At 41.5% G+C, this 27,308-nt stretch overlaps 1 protein-coding gene across 12 annotated transcripts in view; it reads right to left on the reverse strand.

Annotated features, from left to right (window-relative positions):
• myo9ab (myosin IXAb) overlaps positions 1-27,308 on the reverse strand; it is a 225,214-nt gene that overhangs the window by 40,684 nt on the left and 157,222 nt on the right. For all 12 annotated transcript variants that reach the window (XM_071326669.1, XM_071326668.1, XM_071326667.1 and 9 more), the window contains 9 exons: positions 26,690-26,811; positions 21,299-21,440; positions 19,264-19,459; positions 5,545-5,661; positions 2,456-2,531; positions 2,182-2,319; positions 1,872-1,911; positions 670-792; positions 167-247 (listed from right to left, as the gene is read on the reverse strand). In XM_071326669.1, coding sequence (XP_071182770.1) covers positions 167-247; positions 670-792; positions 1,872-1,911; positions 2,182-2,319; positions 2,456-2,531; positions 5,545-5,661; positions 19,264-19,459; positions 21,299-21,440; positions 26,690-26,811 — 1,035 coding nt within the window. The remainder of the gene's footprint in view (positions 1-166; positions 248-669; positions 793-1,871; positions 1,912-2,181; positions 2,320-2,455; positions 2,532-5,544; positions 5,662-19,263; positions 19,460-21,298; positions 21,441-26,689; positions 26,812-27,308) is intronic.

Genomic DNA, 27,308 nt, shown 5'->3' on the forward strand with positions numbered 1-27,308 from the left:
TTAGATCAACCAATAACAGTAAAACGTTGTATAATTGGCTATAACGGGCTATGCAATTACCAGACAGTGGTTTGTTCAGTGGTTTTATTGTTCGCTGGAGCTTGTCAGTAGTTACATTAGCATCTAACCAAACTGAAGTAGCTGTAACAACAGTATCTGAACACACCTTCTCTGCATTGGAGCGGATACACTTGACAAAGTAGGGTTCCGAATGACCCAGGGTCTCCATCAGCTTGTTCAGGGAGGCCTTCACACAGCAAGAGACAATTGGCATTAGCTTATTAGCACAGCAATTCATTAGCACAATAACCATTAGCATCCCATCATATTGACATCTCGTAATTAACATTAACATTAATGCATTGCATAAACCTGGCATTATAATAGCTCATGTTATTTATTACAGTCAATTCCTGTCCAATTCAACCTCTTGCCCCGACACTTGATGCAGATCTGAGATCATTTCTGTGACATTTTTGTGAAATGCACTTTAAGTAAATGTTTCATTTATATAAATATTTCTTGACACCTGTCCAATTCTTTAAGATCTACACAAAGTGCCTCGGGAATATGTAGAAGCTGAGTGTTGGAATTGGGCATTGGTTTAACGGCTGAAATTCTGATTGACAGAGTCTGTCACTAGAGTGCGAGAAAGAAATTGAGTCTTACCTGGAACTGGGCGCTGATGCTGGGCGGCTTCTTCTTCTTGTGCAGGTGGAGGAGGGACTTGGTGATGCGGTCGTGGAGGGTCACACTGCTCAGGTACCTCAGAGACTTCACGTCCAGCAGGTGCTGCACAGAGAGAGGAATCGCCATAAGAACACAGTCAGATGAGTGTTCTTTTTTCTGACATTTTCTGACATTTTAACAGGCGCTTTTAGCCAGAGCGACTTACAGTCTTGCATTCATACCTTTTTTTATTTACCGTATGAACATGGTCACATGACAATATGACATACTGTTTCATTTCCATTCTTGCATGATAATGGACAATATTGTATTCAAAATAATTCAAAATAAGTATTCTTCTACGGCCAACTGTTAATGTCCACCTATGCTTGTCTTCATTAAAGCTGAAATCGGTAAAGGGGGAAACAGTGCCACAGTTCGCCCCAGCGCCTTTGTTACTGTTTTTGTTTTGATAAAATGGAGGAGAGGGGTATCCAGCATCGTGGTAAAAAATTGTTTTTGCAGTAGTAACGTCTTTGTTGTTGTAATATCGCAAACGGATTTCAGCTTTAAGCTCTGTAATTTCACTGCAGTGGTGTAATCAAGGCAAACCGGCAACCCCCCATCATATCATGTCTTGTCTTGTCTTATCATCAGGTGAATGATAACGGCAAGGAGAAATAGGATACTCAACATTTAAAAATGAATCGATTTGGTAGATTTTTTATTTGTATTTTTATGAGTAATTGAAGGAAACAATTACTCAAACATAGCCTATTAGCTAGAAAGGTGCCATAAACACCACACACTTTTCGCTAATAGGAACTATATATCTTGTTAAACAAAGGATAGCCATGTGTTGGCCAGAATAATACTGCGACTGCAAATTGCGGGTGTTTTTTCAAAGCCTATGTTAGATACTCCAGTCAGTGTAAGTTGCTCAATATTAGGAATTGAGAAATAACGTTGACATTATGAATAAAACATTTGTTTATTCTGTTGTTGCTAGTGATATTTGTCCACCCCCCCCCCCCCATGTAATTTAAAATATATCTATTTTCGCAGACCCCAGGTTGAATACCCCTGCTGTAATCCATTACTTCACTATTGGCCTTTCATATGTATATCATGTTGAAGCCATAGAGAAATTCTCCCTTGTACTTTCACGGTGGAAAATGACCACATCTTTGTAAGGCCCTTACCTTCGGTAGGCAGGGCTTGGACTTATAGTTTTTGTTCCGCCTGTGGGAGAGAGATTGGTTGTCAGATATATTACAGAATGAACATACAGCATAAACACACATTGACCATGGATTGACCACTGCCTGACCACAGTTTTCTGACCGTGGTGCGAGCTGCATGATGATGGTCAGACTGGTCATATTCACATGAGGATGCCCCTGTGCTCTCCCCAGGAGAATCATTTCGTATGAACACATATTGAGCGTGGATTGAACACTGGCTGATCAAGGTTTGAGTGTGTGCGTGGACCAACTTTGCAGTCATGCTCACATGAGGATGCCCTGCGCTCTCTCCAGGAGCTTGCTGCTAGTGGAGTTGACGAAGACGCCGTCATCGAACTCCGAGCCTGAGGAAGACAGACGACCCTGTATGGAGCTACGCCCGTTACAGCCCACACCATAACCATCCCTAGAGGAAAGAGAGAGACAAAGACACAGAGAGAGAGTGTGAATTGCTGTAGCATATACTGAACAATCACACACTGAAAGCAGAACAGCTCATTGCTTTGAGTGTCCATAAAACAGTGCGACAGCCAGGTTCATACCTGGCGGATTTCTCGTTCAGTGTGTTGGTGCCATGGAGGTCTGACAAGGGGGTCCGGGGATTCTTCCTAGTGATACCTGTACGAGACCGTGATGTAAGGCAGGAGGGAGAGCGAGAAAGAGAGAGAGAGAGGATGTGTCAATTGTATAAACCTTTAAGGAGGAACATGTGGTCTCATCACCAAAAAAAACATGACTGTATACAATGACCGTCTGTCTATTCAGTCCGTATCATTGGCTAATGTATTGCTTAATTCACATTGGGCCATTATCAGGCAAGCCATCAAGATGCATGTGTGCGTGATTAAAGGCACTGCACTGCCAGACCCTCATTTCCTAAACAGTGATCAGCCACCGCCACAACCCCCCCCCTCCTTCCCCAAATACCAAAGGCCTGATGAGGACAGATATGAGCGCTCCCTCTCGTCTCAACTCTCTTAATGGACTGATTTCCCAGCAGGTCTCTCCCTGCCATGCTTTGAAAGGCTAGATAATGGGGAATGAGAGAGATATCCCCACGGGCCTGAGGCGTAATGGTATTTAACATTGAACATTTGAGACAAGCTGCATGGTCTGGAGGCTTGGAAGCTCACTGAATTCTTTAACTGTCCATTGTTCTATACACTGGAAACATTTCCCTCAGGGATGATCCATTTAAGAGATTGAGGCTGTTGCGCATTGGATTCAGTTTGATTTTTGTGTCCATCATGAAAGTGCTATGACATTTGGAACACACACACACATGTGCATGTATGTGCACACACACACACACACACACACACACACACACACACACACACACACACACACACACACACACACACACACACACGTGACAAGGTCCAGGCTATTGTCAGTCTGTCTCTGAACCGGCAGCGAAGCCTCTGAGGACGGAAGAAAATGGAACAACAGAGGAAGGAGGAAACAGTAACTCACAGTGCTTATTAAACACACTGCCATGAGGTCTATTTCAGTGCGTATGTGTGGGAGTGGTCATGCATGAGAAACAGCTTCATTACGATGACTATTACAGGGCAAATAGCGCAACAGTGCCTTATGAAGAAAGAGGATCCATGTCTGATTTCCAATGACTTATTAGTAATAGCAATGCAAATTGTAGTCGAGGCCAAAAATTGTTGCAGACCTGTTTATTATTACTAGTGATGCACAGATATGGCATTTTTGGCCGATACCAATATCCAATATTTTCCTTGCCAAAAAAACGATACCGATAACCAATATTTAAAATGTTAGCAGCCTTTAAAGCATTCTAATACAGTTAAATAGTTAACACACACATACATGGACGCAGCGGTCTAAGGCACTGCATCTCAGCGCAAGAGGCGTCACTACAGTCCCTGGTTTGAATCCAGGCTTTATCACATCCGGCCGTGATTGGGAGTCCCATAGGGTGGCGCACAATTGGCCCAGCGTCGCCCGGGCCGTCATTGTAAATAAGAATTTGTTCTTAACTGACTTGCCTAGTTAAATAAAGGTTACACCACACACACACACACACACACACACTGACCAAAAAGCTATTTTGTTGGCATTTACGTATGTCCCCATTACCAGTAAAACATAATCAAAACCTATTTATTTCACTTACTCGCTGTGCTGTTTCTTTGTTCATTTGTTCAGTCGTTTCATTCTTAACCAGGATTTCTATGGAACGCCGTTTGGGTCTTTGCGTGTCAAAAAAGATACATGTCAAATAACACTATTTGACGTGTCAAATAACACGACATCTGTTTCAGTAGCTATAGTTAGCTAGCTAACTATACAGCTAGGTGTCATCTAAAATAACCCTAATTTATAAGACAGTTCTTATTTGATTAATGGTGGTCGGACCCATCTATGTGAAGCTAAGGATTAGCCACAATAGTGGACTTTGCGGTTAGCCTTCAAAATAAAAGTATGGAATAATTCTACTATTTGTATTCATTTGCATCACTGTCAATGACATACTTTTCATTTGAAGGCAAACTGCACATTCCACTATTGTGCGTAATCCTTATTGTGGCTAGCTCCGGTCGAGCCTCACTAGCCAGATGAAGCTAGCTGGCTGCTTATAACGCTAGCTTTGGGCAACAGGGTTAAGTAGCTGGCTAGCTAGTTCAATTTCAATAGGCGAACAACAAGTGGCAACCTAGCTAATACTTACTCACAAGGATTCCTATATCATTGCTAAGACTAATGAAAATGACTGCAGTTTCTACTGGTCATTGTTTTCAGGCTGGTTGTATTGGTGTTAGCTACCCCAGAAGTTGCGGTTGAACAAGTGATGCTTTATTACCAACGCGGTATTGTAAACACATCGTTTGTGGTCGGTGTTTGCTTGTTTGCAGACTTTTTTGTACAGCTTTGACAGTGCTACTGTATCTTTTTTGACAAGCAAAGACCCAAACGGCGTTCCATAGTATGTATGTCGTGAAGCTAATAGCAGTGACGCCATTACTGTGTAACTCCGGTAGGGCAACATCTGAAAAATAGCGCACTTGGTAGTGTGTAGCGGTGCTCGACCAGTCGGCGAAAGCCAACATCACCCACGACAGAGAACAGTTGACTGTCAAGGGCAATGAATGCCATTATCTTGGCTTTAATGGATTTCGCATTTGAGTCGTCTCGCTGAAATTTTCTTACTCTTTCAAATGACTGCTCGACATTGTGTGGGCTAGGTCAGGAATGTACGGTAGCATCGACATCGGTTTTTAACATCGGGCCGATACCGATGTTGGCATTTTTAGCTAATATCTGCCGATTCCATTATGTCCACCGATATATCGTGCATCCCTAATTATTACATATTTGGCCTATGTGAATTTGGCAATAAAGTATGAAAGCGATGCTTTGATCTGACTAGAACAGAAGGTTGAAAGAAAGAGGGTGGCACTACATATGAACCAAATACATTGGTTACATGTTAAAGGATCAAAAACGCTGTAGATATCAGAGTGGGCCTTTAATTGAGGGAGTATTTTAAGGGAGAACAAGTTAATTCAAAACAAGCTAATTGTCCCCTTCTTTATTTGTAAGCCCAGGAAAAGGGAGTTGGGCAGCAGAGAGGATTGTGGGACTTGGAGTTTCTTACTGTATTTCTCATCTTTGCATCTCTGCAGGATCTCCAGGCTCCTCTGGTGCACAGGGTGGTGGAGGAAGCTGAAGCTGTCCACGCTCTTGACGACACATGGTACAGCAGTATCATTCCCTGCAAAAGAAAGAAAGAAAAAGAGAAAGAGAGAGAGGAGAGAGACAGAAAGACAGAGACAGAAACCAAGAGGGAGAGAGAGCGAAAGAGGGAGGGAGGAAAGAGAGGAACAGACAGGGAGAAATAAGAGGAAGAAATAGTATGTGTTAAGTTTGCAAAATGTTTGACTGAATGTCACGTAAATGGCTGGAGATGAAGCCTAATGTGGAAGTTCAGTTATAATCGGGGGGGAAAGTAGCAGCCCATGCATCATCACTGGTCAGTTTTGTCCCCCTAAAACTATCAACCTCCGGGATGTTGCCTTGCCAGTGTTTATACATGGGTATAAAAATGCATACTTGAACATCCCCGAAACCAGGGGGCGGTCTCCATGGCGATGAATAACGGAATAGACTTTCGTTCGGGGGTTGTGAAATCAAGCTAGTCTAATGGCGGAGAACGATCAGGAGAAACACATTATGTGGCAGGGAAACTTTTTCCCCCGCAACCCTGGAGAGAAGTTACATTTGATCAGTTGCTATTTCTGACATCCCACTGAGGGAAACATACTGTACTGTGGTGGCTCGGGAGGGAGATAACTCATATCACAAAAAGCCTCAGTATGTGGCTCTCTATCACTGTGGAAGAGGGGTGAGTGTGTGTGTGTGTGTCTGGGAGAGTGTACGTCCAAGAGTTTGTGTGTGTGTGTGTGTGTGTGTGTGTGTGTGTGACTGAGTGTATACACATACAGTGGGGAGAACAAGTATTTGATACACTGCCGATTTTGCAGGTTTTCCTACTTACAAAGCATGTAGAGGTCTGTAATTTTTATCATAGGTACACTTCAACTATGAGATACGGAATCTAAAACAAAACTCCAGAAAATCACATTGTATGATTTTTAAGTAATTAATTTGCATTTTATTGCATGACATAAGTATTTGATACATCAGAAAAGCAGAACTTAATATTTGGTACAGAAACCTTTGTTTGCAATTACAGAGATCATACGTTTCCTGTAGTTCTTGACTAGGTTTGCACACACTGCAGCAGGGATTTTGGCCCACTCCTTCCTACAGATCTTCTCCAGATCCTTCAGGTTTCGGGGCTGTCGCTGGGCAATATGGACTTTCAGCTCCCTCCAAAGATTTTCTATTGGGTTCAGGTCTGGAGACTGGCTAGGCCACTCCAGGACCTTGAGATGCTTCTTACGGAGCCACTCCTTAGTTGCCATGGCTGTGTGCTTCGTGTCGTTGTCATGCTGGAAGACCCAGCCACGACCCATCTTCAATGCTCTTACTGAGGGAAGGAGGTTGTTGGCCAAGATCTCGCGATACATGGCCCCATCCATCCTCCCCTCAATACGGTGCAGTCGTCCTGTCCCCTTTGCAGAAAAGCATCCCCAAAGAATGATGTTTCCATCTCCATGCTTCACGGTTGGGATGGTGTTCTTGGGGTTGTACTCATACTTCTTCTTCCTCCAAACACGGCGAGTGGAGTTAGACCAAAAAGCTCTATTTTTGTCTCATCAGACCACATGACCTTCTCCCATTCCTCCTCTGGATCATCCAGATGGTCATTGGCAAACTTCAGACAGGCCTGGACATGCACTGGCTTAAGCAGGGGGACCTTGCGTGCGCTGCAGGATTTTAATCCATGACGGCGTAGTGTGTTACTAATGGTTTTCTTTGAGACTGTGGTCCCAGCTCTCTTCAGGTCATTGACCAGGTCCTGCCGTGTAGTTCTGGGCTGATCCCTCACCTTCCTCATGATCATTGATGCCCCACGAGGTGAAATCTTGCATGGAGCCCCAGACCGAGGGTGATTGACCGTCATCTTGAACTTCTTCCATTTTCTAATAATTGCGCCAACAGTTGTTTCCTTCTCACCAAGCTGCTTGCCTACTGTCCTGTAGCCCATCCCAGCCTTGTGCAGGTCTACAATTTTATCCCTGATGTCCTTACACAGCTCTCTGGTCTTGGCCATTGTGGAGAGGTTGGAATCTGTTTGATTGTGTGTGGACAGGTGTCTTTTATACAGGTAACGAGTTCAAACAGGTGCAGTTAATACAGGTAATGAGTGGAGAACAGGAGGGCTTCTTAAAGAAAAACTAACAGGTCTGTGAGAGCCGGAATTCTTACTGGTTGGTAGGTGATCAAATACTTATGTCATGCAATAAAATGCAAATTAATTATTTAAAAATCATACAATGTGATTTTCTGGAGTTTTGTTTTAGATTCCGTCTCTCACAGTTGAAGTGTACCTATGATAAAAATGACAGACCTCTACATGCTTTGTAAGTAGGAAAACCTGCAAAATCGGCAGTGTATCAAATACTTGTTCTCCCCACTGTACATGTGTGTGTATACACATACATGTGTGTGTTAATGTTTATGTACACGAGCAGTCTATGGTCTCACCTAGGGCTGTGGCGGTCATGACATTTTGTCAGCTGGTGATTATCAAGCAAATAACTGCCGGTCTCGGTAATTGACCGTTAATTAGCTACGAGCCACTGATGCAGACCTTTGGAACATCTACATTTAAAAAAAGTCTAATAAATCCATTTAATAGAGCCTACACCGTCACAATAAATCCATTATTTATTTTAGACAGGTCTAAAGAAACATGATATGGAGAAAATGTAGTCCATTTCAGAAGAACAGAATAGCATACTCTGAGTTGTCCTTATGTTAGGTCCTGATCTGGCTATGCCAAATGGCTGTGGGCTACACTAGTTCATTTAGCAGACAAGATTTGCTTAGAACGCCGTGGCATTATTTTATATTATTTGATAGTATGAAGAAAAAAATTGTGCGCACATTCGGCTATTCTGTGTTGAGCGGTTAACAAAGAAACAGGTCCTCCTATATGCTTAATTTAGAGTAATTTATGCTACTTTAGTTGTGATACAATCATTGGGCTATATGTTTTGATGTTTTACACATTCTAAGGCTGCATGATGGGACTCTAATGATGATTTGAAAAAAGTTGCAAGCTACACACACTTCATCAGTCTCTTATTCACAATTTGACAAGCACTTGGGGGGAGCTAGTGAGCAAGCCATGGAGTAGGTCACATTTTTCCGAGCTCCTGCTGAAATTGCATTTATTTTATACTTTCTCTGCGCATTGACCCAAAAAGGACTAGGAAACACAGCCTTTGAATGACACACTTAACTTTGTTCAACTTGTATATATGCTTTAATGCTTAAATTGCACATAACCTACAAAAGTTCAGCAGAGTCACTGACAAGAGAGAAAACACTAGGCCCAAGACGAAGAGCTCGAGTTCTTCAACAAGGGGTAGCAGCGGCTCTACCCCTCGGCGGAAAAAGTAACACTGATTATTTGAAGGCCGAGATTCTTGCTGCCCTCAGAGCGGACATTTCATCTACACTCAAGTCGGAACTCAAGGAGGCGCTCAGTGAGGACTTACATTTTACTAAGTCGGAGTTGCAAGCAGTCAAGAATGAACTCGCAAAGCATACAGCAATGGTTCGTATTGAACTGGATACAGTTAAGAAAACTGTCTCCTACATGGAACAAGGCTTGTCAACATGCTCAGATGACACGATTACGCTACAAACCACGGTTAAGAAGCTCGAAACTGATGTGGCTAGCCTTAAAGAACAATGCATACATTTACAAGGTTATATGCGAAGAGTCAATATCAGGATCATGGGGTAGCTGAGGACCTGGGCTCAAGTTCTACTTCATCGGTCTCAAAGTTATTGAAGGAAACCCTCAAATTGGATAAAGACATCCTTGTAGACCGCTCAAATCGGGGTCTCAAGCTAGAAAGCCTGGCGGAAAGCCTTGCGTCATTGTGGCTAAACTACACTACTATCAGGATTGTATTGATGTTCTTCGGCGTGCCAGAGAATTTGGCCCACTTCGATGCAACGGCGCACCTATCTCCATCTTCCCAGACTATGCTTGTGACCGTGCCGCTTTAAACGATGTCAAGAGTGTGCTCCGTGGACGGACCGACGTTCGGTATGGTGTGGCTTTTTCTGCCTGACTCCGTATAATATACAACGGCACTGAGAAAGAGTTCCAAGACCCCCATAAGGCGAACGTTCTACCGAGGTTTAACTAAGAAAATGGCTGAATGTTCACCTATTTGACGATTAAGGTAATGGACGAATGTGTCTAGCACTGCAGACCCAGTCTCTCTTTTGCAGAGACTGTATAGCGTTGACCGTGGTATCAGTTTATATTGTTATTATTAGGTAACGTTAGTGCCTTAGTTCTGGTGAGCCAAGTCTCCTTTTGTTTTAATGTTTTATTTTATTACCATGAAGCTGCTCATTTCTATTTATTGATGGTACCCGTATCCAGGTTAAATAAAGCACAGTTCTATTATTAGGTTAAGTAATTTCTTTAAAGACGTTGCTGCTAACTTCGTGGTATTGCTGATTTATAAAATGTTAAACTTTCTTTTAAACCTCTTGACACTACAGGGGGTGCTGTTTCAACTTGGACATTTATCGTTCCCAAATTAAACTGCCTCGTACTCAATTCTTGCTCGTACAATATGCATATTATTATTACTATTGGATAGAAAACAATCTCTAGTTTCTAAAACCGTTTGAATTATGTCTGTGGGTGAACCAGAACTCTTTCTGCAGCGAAATTCATGACAGGAACTGCGAAGGTCTGAAAACGAGGCTCTGTTCTCAGATCAGTTTAAAGCTCTGTATGTATCCTATGGGTCGACATGAACTGCACCCGCCTTCCCCTGGATGTCAGTAACCAATGAGAAGTGGAATGGAGTTTCTACGTAGTTCTCAGAGCTTATAAAAGGCCAAGGAACGAAGGGAGCTCTCTTTTCGACGTTCGTCATTGCGCAAAGCAAGACCTCAGGATGGCATTTTGAAACGCTCAGTTATCGACCTTAGATATACCCGTCTGTAATTTAATTCGATATAGGTGTTAGAAACATCATAACGAAGTTATTTTAAACCGAGTTATATCAGTTTATGCGAGTATATTGCTATTTTCGGAATTTCCTTAGTATTGCGTTTTGAACATTTGGGCATGTTGTGGCCACATAGCTATTGTTAGCTGCTAATTCCGAAGTTGAAGACGACGTTTTACAACCAAGCAACGATTCTTTTGGACAAAGGACCACTTGCCCAAGATTCTGATGGAAGCTCGTCCAAAAGTAAGAGCTATTTATGACGTTATTCCGTATTTATGTGGAAAAATGTAAACGGATTTGTCCGCCATTATTGCGGCACTAGTCTGGCTGTAACGCACACTGTATGTCTAGTAACGTTAATTTTAAAAATCTAACTCAGCGGTTGCATTAATAACTAATGCATCTTTCATTTGCTGTCCAACCTGTATTTTTTTGTCAAGTTTACGATTATTTATTTAGACCAGAATGCATGACCTGTTGCCACTGATCACATTGTATAACCACGATTTGTGCTGCTAAATATGCAAATTTTTGAACAAAACCTATATGCATTGTGTAATATGATGTTACAGGACTGTCATCTGATGAAGTATATCAAGGTTAGACCAAAATTATATATCTTTTGCTATATTGTTACGATCGCAAACCTGTGCTGCTGGTAAATTGCTTGTGTTTCTGGCTATTGTGCTAAGCTAATATAATGCTATATTGTGTTTTCGCTGTAAAACACTTAAAAAATCTGACACATTGGCTGGATTCACAAGATGTTGGGCTTTCATTTGCTGTACGCTGTGTATTTTTCAGAAATGTTTTAAGATGAGTAATTAGGTATTTGACGTTGGTCTCTGTAATTATTCTGGCAGCTTCGGCACTATTTCAGATTGCAGCTGCAATGTAGAACTGTGATTTATACCTGAAATATGCACATTTTTCTAAAAAAACATATGCTATACAATAAATATGTTATCAGACTGTCATCTTATGAAGTTGTTTCTTGGTTAGTGGCTATATATATCTTTATTTGGTCGAATTTGTGATAGCTACTGACGGAGTAAAAAACTGGTGGAGTAAAAAAAGTGGTGTCTTTTGCTAACGTGGTTAGCTAATAGATTTACATATCGTGTCTTCCCTGTAAAACATTTTAAAAATCAGAAATGATGGCTGGATTCACAAGATGTGTATCTTTCATCTGGTGTCTTGGACTTGTGATTTAATGATATTTAGATGCTAGTATTTACTTGTGACGCTATGCTAGGCTATGCTAGTCAGCTTTTTTACTGTGGGGGGTGCTCCCGGATCCGGGTTTGGGAGGAATTAGAGGTTAAAACAGCCTAGTTTTGGGGTTGTAAATAAGTATCTCTTATTTATTTATTAACTTAAACTTTAAATCCTTCACTATTTCACCAGGGCTTTCTACTTGATCGGTTAAGTGTTCCCCACTACAAGCACATGATGTGTGGATTTCTTTGTGTGGGGATTAGCAGTTACCTTGTTCTATTAGGTGACCAGGGTGGGATTTATTTTTCATACCCGACTTCAGAGCATTTAAAAAAATTTTTTTTTTTAACTTTTGGGTTTATTTGCTATTTTTGGGAAAAAATTTAATGGATCAGTTGTTATTGTAATCGGGCATCTATCCTTTTCCCACCTGACTTTACATGGCTAGACCTAATATCATGAGGGAGAGCTGGTTGCTCGGTCACTTTTGCTAGCTGGAATGTTACATCTTTAAATCACCCAGTGAAACGTAAAAGGGCTATTTCTCATTTAAATCACCTTAAAGTAGATATCGCCTTTCTTTAGGAGACACATCTCCGCACTTTCGACCACTCTCGTTTAAAAGGAGGGTGGATCGGTCAATCATATCATTCCAATTTTCATTTTAAAACTAGAGGAGCAGCCATTTTAATTAGGAAAAACATACCGTTCGTAATGTCAAGTGTAGAGGCAGACTCGGCAGGCCGCTTCATTAATGTAGTAGGAAGACTGTATAATACACCTGTTATCTTGGCTTACATTTATGCAATAAATTGGGATAACAGTTCATTCTTCACAAATAAATTTTCTTGATTTCCAAATGTGACTCGTTTCAGGAAACTAGGCGTATGTCGTGCATCACCACTAGCCATTTGAACGTAAAAGTTTTTAAAAAATTCTAAATGCGTTTTGGGGAAAAAATGCCTTCTGAAACATGTGAACATTCATGTGCCTTAATAACAAACTTGTCTGCCATCTGTAAATACTAATAAATTGTTTAAAATACGAGCCTAGTTGGTTTAGCCACAGAAAAAGGCAGTAACCTTCCTGCTAGCCATGATTGGCTGAGATAATGAGTGGGCTGGACATGCCGAGAGATCGAGTTTTGAAATCATTGGAATTAGAGTATGATAGCTAAGGAGATGGAGAAAACACTCCAGATGACATCTTCATGGATAACATAAAAACAACCTAACCAGCTCTGCTAGGGCGAGTAAAATGGTCAGTGAGCTGTTCTCTCATTTGTGTCGGGAAATAGCTAGCAAGCCAGCCAAAGTTAGCCATTTAGCTTGGGTGCTTGTATGCTGTTGTTAGGACAGAACGCTCGGGTGAACCCTATTTCTCGGCTAGAGCGTCCAGTGTGTGCTCTGAACTCCCCTAGAGCGAAACACTCTGAATTTACGAACGGACAATCTGACAACGCTCTGAGTTTATGGGCGGGGCTATAGCTTAAGAGGGTGTGAACGATGCCGAATAGGTGTAGACAAAAAATAGCTCTCCAGTGGGTGTACCAAAACATTCAAAGGCCATTTTCTCAAAAGTGGAGTTACAAGTTGATCAACTTTCAAAGCAGAATTACTTTCCCACTGTTCCTCAACTGTAGTGTATGATATACCATTTTCTAGCTCTGAGTCTTTACTTTTATCCAATGTAAAAAACACAATTTCAAATTTTGCTACATAAGACCGAATTGAGCCACAAATATGGACACACAACACCTAATACTACGTGGTGATGTGATGAATTGTGTACTGTCGCCCAAGGCTTATCTAAGGGACCAAATTATTTTGTACAGCGCAAGATTAAAGAAGTGCAATATTCAATGCCTTTACAAATAAAATTCTCAGATCAACTCTCTCCTCTCTTGCTTTCCGTATTTGAGGAATCATTCCCCTCAAACTCTTTACCCTCAGCAATGAGACATTGAGTGTGGTTCATATAGGCCAATTTCTTACTGAATTGCGATGTAAAGATACTTTCTGATGATTGCATGCCGTTTTGAGTCAGTCCTTCCCTCCATTATATCTACAGGTCAAACTGGTTTCATAAAAAAAGTATCATTATTTTCTCAACATTTGATGTCTTTGTAATATACTTTATAATTCCTTTTCATCTGACACTCCAGAGATATTGTTATCACTTGATGATGATAAGGCGTTTGATTATCTATTTTATACTCTCAAACAATTTGGATACGGTCCCAGTTTTATGTCCTGGATAAAAGTCCTTTACTCATCCACTATAGCTACAGTGAGCACAAATAATAACCTTTCATCCTATTTCCAACTTCAACGTGGGACAAGACAGGGTTGTCCTCTATGCTCTCAGCTGTTTGCCATCGCAGTTGAGCGTTTAGCCATAGCAATACGTAATAACACCAAAGATACTTGAAGAGGGGGCTTACAGCATAAAGTTTCACTCTATGTGGATGACATGCTATTATGTCTGACCCTTTAACTGGTCTTCCAGAGATTTAGGTTCCACTAAAGACATTTGGTAAAATACACCACCGGTCAAAAGTTTTAGAACACTAAGGGTTTTTCTTTATTTTTACTATTATCTACATTGTAGAATAATAGTGAAGACATCACAACTATGAAATAACACATATGGAATCATGTAGTAACCGAAAAAGTGTTCAACATATCAAAATATATTTTACTTTTAACTTCTTTGGGGTAGGGGGCAGTATTTTCACGTCCGGATTAAAAGCGTGCCCAGAGTAAACTGCCTGCTATTCAGGCCCAGATGCTAGGATATGCATATTATTAGTATATTTGGATAGAAAACACTCTGAAGTTTCTAGAACTGTTTGAATGATGTCTGTGAGTATAACAGAACTCATATGGCAGGCAAAAACCTGAGAAAAAATCCAGCCAGGAAGTGGGAAACCTGAGGTTTGTAGTTTTTCAACTCTTTGCTTATCCAAGATACAGTGGAAATGGGGTCATATTGCACTTCCTAAGGCTTCCACTAGATGTCAACAGTCTTTAGAACCTTGTTTGATGCTTCTACTGTGAAGTGGAGGTGAATGAGAGGGGATTGAGTAAGGTCTCTCCCAGAGTGCCACGAGCTGACCATGCGCGTTCATGTGATAGTTAGCTTGCGTTCCATTGCTTTTCTGGAGACAAAGGAATTCTCCGGTTGGAACATTATTGAAGATTTACGTTAAAAACATCCTAAAGATTCATTATATGCATCGTTTGACATGTTTCTATGGACTGTAACGGAACTGTTTGACTTTGTCTGGACCTAGTGCTCGCGCCTCATGAATTTGGAATACTGGGCTAAACGCGCTAACAAAAAGGAGCTATTTGGACATAAATGATTAACTTTATCGAACAAATCAAACATTTATTGTGGAACTGGGATCCTGGGAGTGCATTCTGATGAAGATCATCAAAGGTAATGCTATTTCTGACTTGTGTTGACTCCAACATGGTGGATATCTGTTTGGCTTGATTTTTTGAAATCTGACACAGCGGTTGCATTAAGGAGAAGTGGATCTAAAATTCCATGCTTTTATCAATGTTTATTATGACTATTTCTGTAAATTGATGTGGCGCTCTGCAAAATCACCGGATGTTTTGGAACTACTGAACATAACGCGCCAATGTAAACTCAGATTTTTGGATATAAATATGAACTTTACCGAACAAAACATACATGTATTGTGTAACATGAAGTCCTATGAGTGTCATCTGATGAAGATCATTAAAGGTTAGTGATTCATTTTATCTATATTTCTGCTTTTTGAGACTCCTCTCTTTGGCTGGAAAAATGGCTGTGTTTTTCTGTGACTTGGCTCTGACCTAACATAATCGTTTGGTTTGCTTTCGTCGTAAAGCCTTTTTGAAATCGGACACTGTGGCTGGATTTACAACAAGTGTATCTTTAAAATGGTGTGAAATACATGTATGTTTGAGGAATTTTAATTATGGGATTTCTGTTGTTTTGAATTTGGCGCCCTGCAGTTTCACTGGCTGTTGACAAGGTGGGATGCTACCATCCCACGTACCCTAGAGAGGTTAAGATTCTTCAAATAGCCACCCTTTGCCTTGATGATAGTTTTGCACACGCTTGGCATTCTCTCAACTAGCTTCACCTGGAATGCTTTACCAACAGTCTTGAAGGAGTTCCCACATATGCTGAGCACTTGTTGGCTGCTTTTCCTCTGTAGTCCGACTCATCCCAAACCATCTCAATTTGGGTTGAGGTCGGGTGATTTTGGAGGCCAGGTCATCTGATGCAGCACTCAATCACTCTCCTCCTTGGTCAAATAGCCATTACATAGCCTGGAGGTGTGTTGGGTCATTGTCCTGTTGAAAAACAAATGATAGTCCCACTAAGCCCAAACCAGATGGGATGGCGTGTCGCTGCAGAATGCTGTGGTAACCATGCTGGTTAAGTGTGCCTTGAATTCTAAATAAATCAGACAGTGTCACCAGCAAAGCATCCCCACACCATCACACCTTCTCCATGCTTCACAGTGGGAACCACACATGCGGAGATCATCCGTTCACCTACTCTGCGTCTCACAAAGACATGGATGTTGAAACAAAGAAAATCTCACATTTGGACTCATCGACCAAAGGACAGATTTCCACTGGTCTAGTGTCCATTGCTCGTGTTTCTTGGCTCAAGCAAGTCTCTTCTTATTATTGGTGTCCTTTAGTAGTGGTTTCCTTGTAGCAATTCGACCATGAAGGCTTATTTGCTTATTTGAGCTGTTCTTGCCATAATGTGGACTTGGTCTTTTACCAAATAGGGCTATCTTCTGTATACCACCCCTACCCTATCACAACACAACTGATTATCTCAACCGCATTAAGAAGGAAAGAAATTCCACAAATTAACTTTGAACAAGGCACACCTGCTAATTGAAAATCATTCCAGGTGACAACCTCATGAAGCTGGTTGAGAGAATGCCAAAAGTGTGCAAAGCTGTCCTCAAAAGCAAAGGGTGGCTACTTTGAAGAATCTCAAATATATTTTGATTTGTTTAACACATTTTGTTTGTTACTACATGATTCAACTACATGTTTGTTACTACATAATACAATGTAGAAAATAGTACAAATAAATAAAAAACCTGGAATGAGTAGGTGTCCAAACTTTTGATTGGTACTTTATATTTTTGTGTGTGCCTGTTTTGCATGTTATTTTGGCATTAATACGTGTCACATATCAGTTTGCAAATAATGTATAAAAAAAAAAAAAGTGTGTTTAATAAAACCACATACAAACATGGTCTTGAGTAAAGCAGCTCCAAAATGCAGGTGTTTCAGCATTAGCTCAGTGCTTTCTGTGGTGGTGAGGCAGCCAGCGGAAAATACTAAGCATAGGGGTTGGCAATGTTCTCTAGTTAAGCGGTGATATGTTCAGTGTTCTGTCACTCATGGGGACATTACGTCACTGCAAAACCTATGGGGAGAATTTGAAAATTCAAGCCCCTTGGGTGGTACATTAGAAGTGCCCATCCAAGAAGGCTCAAGGTCATTGGCCACAGATAAAAGTATGTCAAATCACGTTATATCTACCGTAGATTTGATTGGACTGATCATGTCAACATCATACTTTCAAAATCTTAGCTAGCAAGCTAGACAAGCAGTCATCATTATGAATCAAGTCGACAATCTACGGACAAATGATTTTCGATCCTTGTCATATAAAGAGAAAATACAGATAAAACGTATCTGTGCTCATCGGCATTTGGAAATAAACATTACACAACAAGTTGGAAATCGCAAATTCAACAATGAGTGGTTTGGAAGGAATCAGCAGCTAACTGCAAGTGTTGCAAGGCAATCACTAGTCTGCTATTCAGTGGAGTGGGTGTGTGGTCCAAGTCTGGGTTTAAGGGTCTCTTTCCAAGCTTAAAAGGATAAACATTCACATGCAACACCATGTGCCAGAAAATATTGAATACATTTGCCATGCTGTCAATCCAGCATGACTTCTGCCTTGTTCAAAATGAACTGGAAACTTGGAATTGTGAAATCTTAGACTTAAGTGAGTACAAGAACACTGGGACTCTGAAAAAATTGAGCTCCGGCTGGGAAAATACTTTTGAACAGTCATCCAACTCGGAATTCCAAGTCGGGAACTCAATTGTCTTTCTAGAGCTCTGAACTGAAGATCACTGATGTCATGATTCAACCTTTTATTTTTCTGAGTTTCCAGTTGTCTTGAAAGCACCATAAATCCAGAGAATGCCAGACTTTGATGACAAAATTTTACCACAAGAAGGACCGCTGCGCCACTTTCCTGTGAGGTAAGTCCAAAAATGTATTGTATGCTGCTGCATAAATTATGTAATATGCCAGGGAGATATGTATACTGTAGCTAAGAAAGTAATACTAAGTGTATGTTGTGCAGTAAGCTGTTAGTAGCCCATAGTAGCTCACCCCAATAATTTGGTCCCTTTCCCCCTCATAATTTAGCCTACTGTTCTGACTTGTTGGTTCACATGTAGCCTATAGCCTGTTTTAGGGAAATGTAATCATCGAATATTGTAAGAGCTTTCATTTCCTACTTATATGTCCCCCTTTATTTATCCTATGATTCTGACTTGGTGTACAGGGAGAACACTGTAAGAACAGCCCATGTTCTGAATTCTGTCGCTAGCTCGCTCATTAATCAAAATTACGGATTGCCTCTTATCCGCTCCCCTTATTCCGTAGTTTGTACATCTCAACTGTCAGTAGAAACCACATTTGTTTAAGCAAGTGAGCCATTTCAGCTATGTTTTTAAAAGGCAGTAAACGAGGCTGAATGAACTGTTTGACTGCCAGACAAGGCTCTGCTGATAGCCAGGTGTAGCAGTGATAAGGATTCACTCCATGGTGCTGAAAAGGAAGCTCTGCAGTTGGGACAGCTTTATGTAGGCCCTAACAGTTTGTCGGCACCATTTGTCACAGTTATAGTGCAATTAATGTTTTGTTTAGTGTTGTGTTGTGTAGTGGCTTTGCTGCCATGCATCCCAATGTTTTGTTGTTGTTTGCCCCACCAAGATTTACATGCTAAAATCAACACTGGTGCGTAATATTAGGAAAGTTGATAAATAAATATATTAGGCCTAGCCTATAGAAAGCTGATGGGATCCACCTCTTTTTAAGAGGCCATCAAAACTCTTTTCTCACGCAGTTGCATAGCCTATAGAAATATTACGCAACATGAGCTCATGGGCACTCATGAAGTGTTTCGATTAGATTTTCGATCACATTTGCAGTGATGCCAGTGTGATTACAGGAACAATAGAGTGCTGAGCACCAGGCCGTTAGCAAGTTTGGTAGCGTACTAATGACCATCAGCAGCGTCAGAGCTTGGAGAAGCCTAATTACTGTGACTAAACGGTCACGTGGAATTTGACCGCCGTCATGTCTCGTGACCCCCCAGGTGTGGCAGTAATACGGTCACCGTAACAGCCCTAGTCTCACCAGTCTTTTTGTCGGTGTGTCTCTTCCCGGCCTCCCTGAAGGCCACCATGGCTCTGAAGTAGGCTCTGAGCACGGCCCAGCGGAAGGTGGCCACGGGGTCGATGCCCATCAGGCCACAAATGAAGGCGTTCTTACTGCTCTTCAACAGGGCCACGATGTCCGGACGCATGTGGTCTGTGTTCTTCTCCCTGAAGTCCTGTGGGGGGGGGGTGGATAGTATACAGATCTATCAACTAGATCAACTATAGATATACAGATATTAGACATGAGCTACACCATACCTTAGCAGCAGAATTGCCAGTACAAACATAAAGAATTTGAAGAAAAACTGTTAATGGTAAGCGTTATTTAATTGAACACTTGGGTGTTCATTCTACTAATTGTAAATCTATGAACCGACTAATACCCAATGGAGGGGATGGCTCTAAGGTGGATTGAACTGGCAAGGATTTGGCAACGTAATTAGCTACACTTTATGTGTAAGAACTATGACACAAATGCGGGAATGACTATATCATGGCCCATTTATGAGCTCGAAACCAAAACCGAGTGCAAATGTGTCCTTTGAACACGAAATGGGCATTATCATCATTTTCACAGTATTATTCCAACCTCGTGTAGAACTATATAAAACATAGGAAAATCAAGTGTTTGCCTGCACTGGGCCTATAAGGAGAGAACATCGATAATGTAAACACGATTTGTTTCATATCATTGTGCAAGAGAATACTACGCCCTTTACTTAAGAATGCAAAACAACACTGAGGTGGAAAATAAAGACATTTGGGTTTAGTAGCACTGATGTCGCACACACACACGCACAATTCCATGTACTCTCTCCCTCCACTGGTGTTTTTACACCCAGCTGTGTTCATTATCAACCATATTACTAACACGTTTAATGCATACATGCTGGGTAGCTGCCAACTGATATGTGAGAGCTTCATATCTACAGTTAAAGCTGTTATGGGTGGGCCTATATACAATATTATAACAAATATCACCCCTCCAGCATATATAAAGCTTTTTTTTATCAAAACACAGCAGGGAACTGGGCAGTGAATCTGATTCAAATTGCAAAACAGGTCAATGGAAAAACAAGAGGACTGGTTTTCCTTTCTGTAACTATACCTACGGTCTGCACTGAGCGTACAAAACATTAAGAACATCCTCCTAATATTGAGTTCCCTCAAAACGGCCTCAATTCGTCAGGGCATGGACTCCACAAGTTGTAGATAGCGTTCCACGGGGATGCTGGCCCATGTTGATTCCAATGCGTCCAACAGTTGTGTCAAGTTCGCTAGATGTCCTTTGGGTGGTGGACCATTCTTGATACACGCGGGAAACTGTCGAGCGGGAAAAACCCAGCAGCGTTGCAGTTCTTGACACACTCAAACTGGTGAGCCTGGCACCTACTACCATACCCCGTTCAAAAGGCACTGAAATTGTTTGTCTTGCCCATTCACTCAATTGTCTAAAGGCTTAGAAATCCTTCTTTAACCTGTCTCCTGCCCTCCCTCTAAACTGAGTGAAGTGGGTTTAACAAGTGACATCAATAACGGATCATTGCTTTCACCTGGATTTACCCTATGTCTACGTCATTATGTCATGGAAAGAGCAGGTGTTCCTAATGGTTTGTACACTAAGTGTATGTTTGAGAAGTCTGACAAATGACTCAAAGAATGGAAGAATGGTGCAAGGCCAGGGCAAATACCAGAGTGTCATAACTGATCATGGAATGCATTTCTTTTGCAGTGGTGTCATTTCTCTTTTGCTGAGCATTTGGGATTGATTTTCTCTCAAGGGCAGTACCTAACTACACACCTAGTTACACTTTTTCTGGCACAGAATATTTCATTGGTTTTATTAGAGGCCCAGGAGCACATTTAGGCTTGTGTCAAGGGCAATCATCAGTTAACAAAGCCAGGCTGACATGAGGCATGACCTGTTGTTGAGAATGTTGTGTTGTCGACAGGTGAGTACACTGATCTAAGGACACATGTTGCCATCATGAAGTCACGTCAGCAGTCCTTACCTTGACCCCATATTTCACCTTGCCGGCGTAGTGGTGGATGATGAAGGCGGGCTCCATGACAGCGGGGAACTCGATGTAGCTGTTCCCCTCGTGCTGCCGCTTGAACTTGTCCAGCAGGGTCTGGTTAGAGGCCTGGGGAAAACTAAAGGGACAAATGAGGGGGGGGTAATTTAAAAGGGTTAATTCATTAATATAAAGGACTGCAGGATGGGATACCAAGGGATAGAGATCTGACTAGCCTGGTTCCAGATCAGTTTGTGCTGCCTTGCTAACTCCTGTGGTCATGACAACACAAACAGAGTTGGGACCAGGGTATTTACTGACAGGTAACATATCATCTTTAGACGTCTCGGTCTTCCTCTCAGTATTCACAATGAAACAAATGCATGACAAAGTCCTATGAAACCTGACACAAATCTCTAACTACACTCCACTACGTATTTATTTGGACGACCCTCCTTTGGACAGTGAAGCTAAAACATTTCATTTGGCTCATGGCTCCAGCATTATGGATTTGAAATCAAATGTTTCATATGAGGTGACAGTACAGAATGGGACCTTTTATTTGAGGGTATTTCCATACATATGTTTTAACATTCACAAACTAAAGCATTGCATTTGCGTAGTGGCATAGAGCAGGAGAGTAGAGGCGCTTGCAGTAGTTACCCACATGCGGAAATGTTTCGGTAGCCTAGGGTCTAATAAAAATATGGCCGTCTATAAACGCATTTTATGGAATTCTACATAATTTTACAACGTTGGAGAGTGCAACGCTGGAGAGATGAGAGTTGCAGGCTCATGTCTATCACACCATTCAAGTTCTGTTAGAGATACAGGCGTGCTTCTCACACAGCCACGACCACGCGTTGGTCTAAAACATAGGTTACAATGTTGCGCAAACCATAAGCCCGGACCGGCCCAACCAAAATCAACTCTTAGAATATCAGGCCCGGGCTGAAAACCAACTTTTTCACATTATGTTTTTTTGGGTGTGCAGGAGAATTAACAGAGAGGCCACTCCAATGAACGTTGATCGCTTTTATTCAAATGTTTACACGTTGCAAAAAGTGAAAACTGTTTTAGATGCCACACGAGGTATCGGATCCGGCCAGAAAGGCTCCGGAGCAACAGTCCAAAAACGGAGAGGTACCAGACCTGTTCCAGCAGGATCCGGCTCAAATGAAATCCACCCATTTGAAGGTGTTGTAAGTATTTGGACAAATTCACTTATACAGTGCATTCGGAAAGTATTCAGACCCCTTGACTTTTTCCACATTTTGTTATGTTACAGCCTTATTCTAAAATGTATTAAATAGTTTTTTCCTCATCAATCTATACACAATACCCCATAATGACAAAGCAAAAACAGAAATATCAAATTTTCATAATTATTCAGACTCTTTTACTCAGTACTTTGTTGAAGCACCTTTGGCAGCGATTACAGCCTTGAGTCTTCTTGGGTATGACATTATAAGCTTGGCAGACCTGTATTTGGGGGAGTTTCTCCCGTTCTTCTCTGCAGATCCTCTCAAGCTCTGTCAGGTTGGATGGGGAGCGTCGCTGCACAGCTATTTTCAGGTCTTCCCAGAGATGTTCGATCAAGTTCAAGTCCGGCCTCTAGCTGGGCCATTCAAGGACATTCAGAGACTTGTCCCGAAGCCACCCCTGCCTGAGGTCCTAAGCGCTCTGGAGCAGATTTTCATCAAGGAACTCTGTCTTTTGCTCTGTTCATTTTTCCCTCGATCCTGACTAGTCTACCAGTACCTGCCGCTGAAAAACATCCCCACAGCATGATGCTGCCATCACAATGCTTCACTGTAGGGATAGTGCCAGGTTTCCTCCAGACGTGATGCTTGGCGTTCAGGCCAAAGAGTTCAATTTTGGTTTCCTCAGACCAGCGAATCTTGTTTCTCATGGCCTGAGAGTCCTTTAGGTGACTTTTGTAAAACTCCAAGCGGGCTGTCATGTGCCTTTTACTGAGGAGTGGCTTTGTCTGGCCACTCTACCATAAAGGCCTGATTGGTGGAGTGTTGTAGAGATGGTTGTCCTTCTGGAAGGTTCTCACATCTTCACAGAGGAACTCTGGAGCTCTGTCAGAGTGACCATCGGGTTCTTGGTCACCTCCCAGACCAAGGCCCTTCTCCCTCGATTGCTCAGTTTGCCCGGGCGGCCAACTCTAGGAAGAGTCTTGGTGGTTCCAAACTTCTTCCATTTAAAAATGATGGAGGCCACTGTGTTCCTAGGGACCTTCAATGCTGCAGAAATGTTTTGGTAGCCTTCCCCAGATCTGTGCCTCGACACAATCATGTCTCGGAGCTCTAAGGACAATTCCTTCGACCTCCTTCTGACATGCACTGTCAACAGTGGGACCTTATATAGACAGGTGTGTGCCTTTCCAAATAATGTCCAATCAATCAAATTTACCACAGATGGACTCCAATCAAGTTGTAGAAACATCTCAAGGATGATCAATGGAAACAGGATGCACCTGAGCTCAATTTCGAGTCTCATAGCGATGGTCTGAATACTAAATACGGTATTTCTGTTTTTTATTTTTTTCTAAAAAAAAATCTAAAAACCTGTTTTCACTTTGCCATTATGGGGTATTGTGTGTAGATTGATGAGGGAAATATTTTATTTAATACATTTTAGAATAAGGCTGTAACGTAACATGTGGAAAAAGTGAAAGGGTCTGAATACTTTTGGAATGCACTGTATGTGTATTAAAGTAGTCAAAAGTGTAGTATTTGCTGCCATATTCCTAGCATGCAATGACTACATCAAGCTTGTGACTCTACCAACTTGTTGAATGCATTTGCAGTTTGTTTTGTGTTTCAGAATATGTTGTGCCCCCCAAAAATGTCATTTTCGATTCACTTTTATTATAAATAACAATAGAATGTTTCTGAACACTTCTATATTAATGTGAATACCACCATGATAACGGATAATCATGAATGAATCGTTAATAATGATGAGTGAGAAAGTTAGAGGCATAAATATCATACACACCCCCCCCAAAATGCTAACCTCCTCTATCATTGGTAATGGTGAGAAGTTAGCATGTCTTGGGGGTATGACCTTTGTGTGTGATCTTTCCAAATACTTATGACACCTTGAAAATGGGGGGACTAGATACATTACATAAAGTGCTTTCATTTCTAAACAGTAAAACAAATATGTATGAAAATACCCTCAAATAAAAAAAGGTGACATTCTGTTCTGTCACCTCATATGAAACATTTGAACTCGAAAGCAAATTAACGGTTTTAGCTTCACTATCCAAATAAATATGTTGGGGACTGTATACCAAAAATTATAAGCCTATGGTATACCGGGGTAAATTGGTGTCAGCTTTTTCTATCATACACATTGTCGCAAACTTTCGCCCTTTAGCTAAAGCATGCTATGGGACTCCTCTGCTCTGTACAAAGTAGCGTGCTCCCTTATTAAAGTAAACTACACACCATACACTAAAACATGCCTCGGAGGCTATGACACATCCTGGTTCCCCTTGGGGTCAGAGAACGCGTCACTGGCCCGTTATAAATGGACTAACCTGTAGTAGGGCCCCTGGAAGCAAATGCTATCCTTGAGAGATTCTGATTGCTTCAGCTAGCTTGCGGTCTCTTAACTATAAATTATGAAATCTTAAGTGGGTTCTGGGCTGCTTCATAATGATTACCATCGCGTTCCTCCGTATGATGAAATAAATCACGTGAGAGGCCCGGGAGGGAGGCCTTTAAGAGGGGAAAAATATCCCTCTTTGACCTTGTGGCTCTGGGAAAGCAGTCCCCACACTCATTCATCCACTTGTTATTACATCCAGATGAGTGTTCCGGGCTAAGTGGTTAGCAGCGCTAATAGCTATGTTAGGCTAGGTTAGCATGGCTAATACAGTCATGGTGGTCCTGTGTGTTTTTGTGTGCGTGGCTGACTAACTTATGTGGGATTGAGATGGTATTGTGAAGTGGCCTGTGTGAGAGGCTTTTAAAAAGGGCGGGCGAAAGCGTACATGTGCCCCAAAAAGGCAAACGTATGAATGAGTATCATTTTTATGTGCTTAAGTTAGCCTGGCTAAAGCTGTAATCAATCAAGCATTTCGCTAGTAATGAAGAGAGCCTCTTGTATTCCTCATCTTGTCTGTAATCTGCGGGGTGACTAAGTAGGGAGACTAAGGTCACTATAAATGTGTAGGTCCATCAATGTAACCAACTTGACTTTGTATTGGCTTTGTCCTAAAGCAGTTTGCCATACAGTCAGGTCAAACATTATTGGCAATAAAAGACTGTGTAAAATAAACAATACAAAACACTGAGCTTTACTGTATGCAATTTCTTTTTTGAAAATTATATTATTTTATATTACTGTAATACATTTGCTCAGGAAAATAGATACAAGTAATACCAAAAAATATAGGGGTAAAAATTATTCATTTTTGCACTATTTTTATTTGTCTTATTTTTTTTTAAACTCTGCATAATTGGGAAGGGCTCATAAACAAGCACAGTAAAGTCTACAACCCGTTGTATTCGGTACATGTGACAAATAAAATTGGATTTGATTTCAATACTCCAGCACCCTCCCCTTGCGAGGATAATGACACAGCCTTTTTTCTCAAACATTTTATGAGATTGTAGAACACTTTGGGAGGGATCTTAAGCCATCCCTCCATACATAATCTTTCTTTCAAGATCCTTGATATCATTTGTCTGCACCTATGGAGTGCCCTCTTCAATTCAAACTGCAGGTTTCATCCAAAAACGTAAGCATATCCTGAGAAGTACCTCATACCTACGGTAAAATATGGTGGTGGCTCTTGGTTGTTACGGGGCTATTTTGCTTTCACTGGTCCTGGGGGGCCTTGTTAAAGGTCAACAGCATTATGAACTCTACCAAGTACCAGGACATTTTAGCCAACAACCTGGTTGCCTATGCCAGGAGGCTGACACTTGGCCACGAGTGGATCTTCCAGCAAGACAATACCACCAAGCACACATCAAAAATCCACAAAGAAATGGTTAATTGACCACAAAATCATCATTTTGCAGAGGCCATCTCAGTCTCTGGACATGAACCCAATTGAAAACCTGTAGTTTGAATTGAAAAGGGAAGTACATAAGAGCAAACAAAAGATACCAATAATGTTGGACCTGACTGTATAAAACCAGCACAATCTTCTGAGCCCTGCCTAATCCTTCCCAACTACTATGTTCTTAGGAGCTTGAGGACATTCAAGAACAAACCCTTTTTACAGGTTTTGGAAAGAAAGTACACATCTTAATGTGACATTGCAGGAAACTGCCCAGAGGTATTGCTTTAACTAGGACAGAGGTGTACAAAAAAAAGGATGGCGAAAAGAGAAAGGCTTTGACGTGACAGCTCACATACTTGCACTCTTCGTCCAGCAGGTGGAGCAACGCAGTGGGCTTCTTGCTGATGAGGTTGATGCAGCCGGTGTTGTCGATGTAGTCGATGTTGTGCCAGCTGATGCCCTCTGCCCTGTACTCCTCCTGAGGAGGCGGGGGAGAACAACAGTGATGTGGTGTCAGAAATAGTGCTGACGGTAAAAGTTGTTCACAAATCATCCAATACATAACATTTCCCCTTTGGGACTCAAAGTTTATTCAATTCACGTGAAGGTCAAGTCAAAAGTCTGGGGAATGCAGCAGAGAAACAACATGATTGAACAGTAAATTCATCACACTTGTTATGGTACATTCTGCTAACTTTAAAGGGATACTTCGGGAATTTGACAATGAGGCCCTTTATCTACTTCCCCAGAGTCAGATAAACTCGTGAATACAATTTTTAAGTCTCTGCGTGCAGTTTGAAGGAAGTTGCTAACAAGCGCTAGCGCAATTGCTAACAAGCGTTAGCACAACGACTGGAAGGCGATGGTACATGCTAAGCTAACATATGGAATTGTTTTAAGATGGTCATACCATGGATCATTTAGCTATTAGATTTTTTATTTTAGGACCACATTAGGTATAAAAAAAAAATTACA

This window comes from Salvelinus alpinus, chromosome 9, assembly GCF_045679555.1.
Source record: "Salvelinus alpinus chromosome 9, SLU_Salpinus.1, whole genome shotgun sequence".
Lineage (NCBI taxonomy): Eukaryota > Metazoa > Chordata > Actinopteri > Salmoniformes > Salmonidae > Salvelinus > Salvelinus alpinus.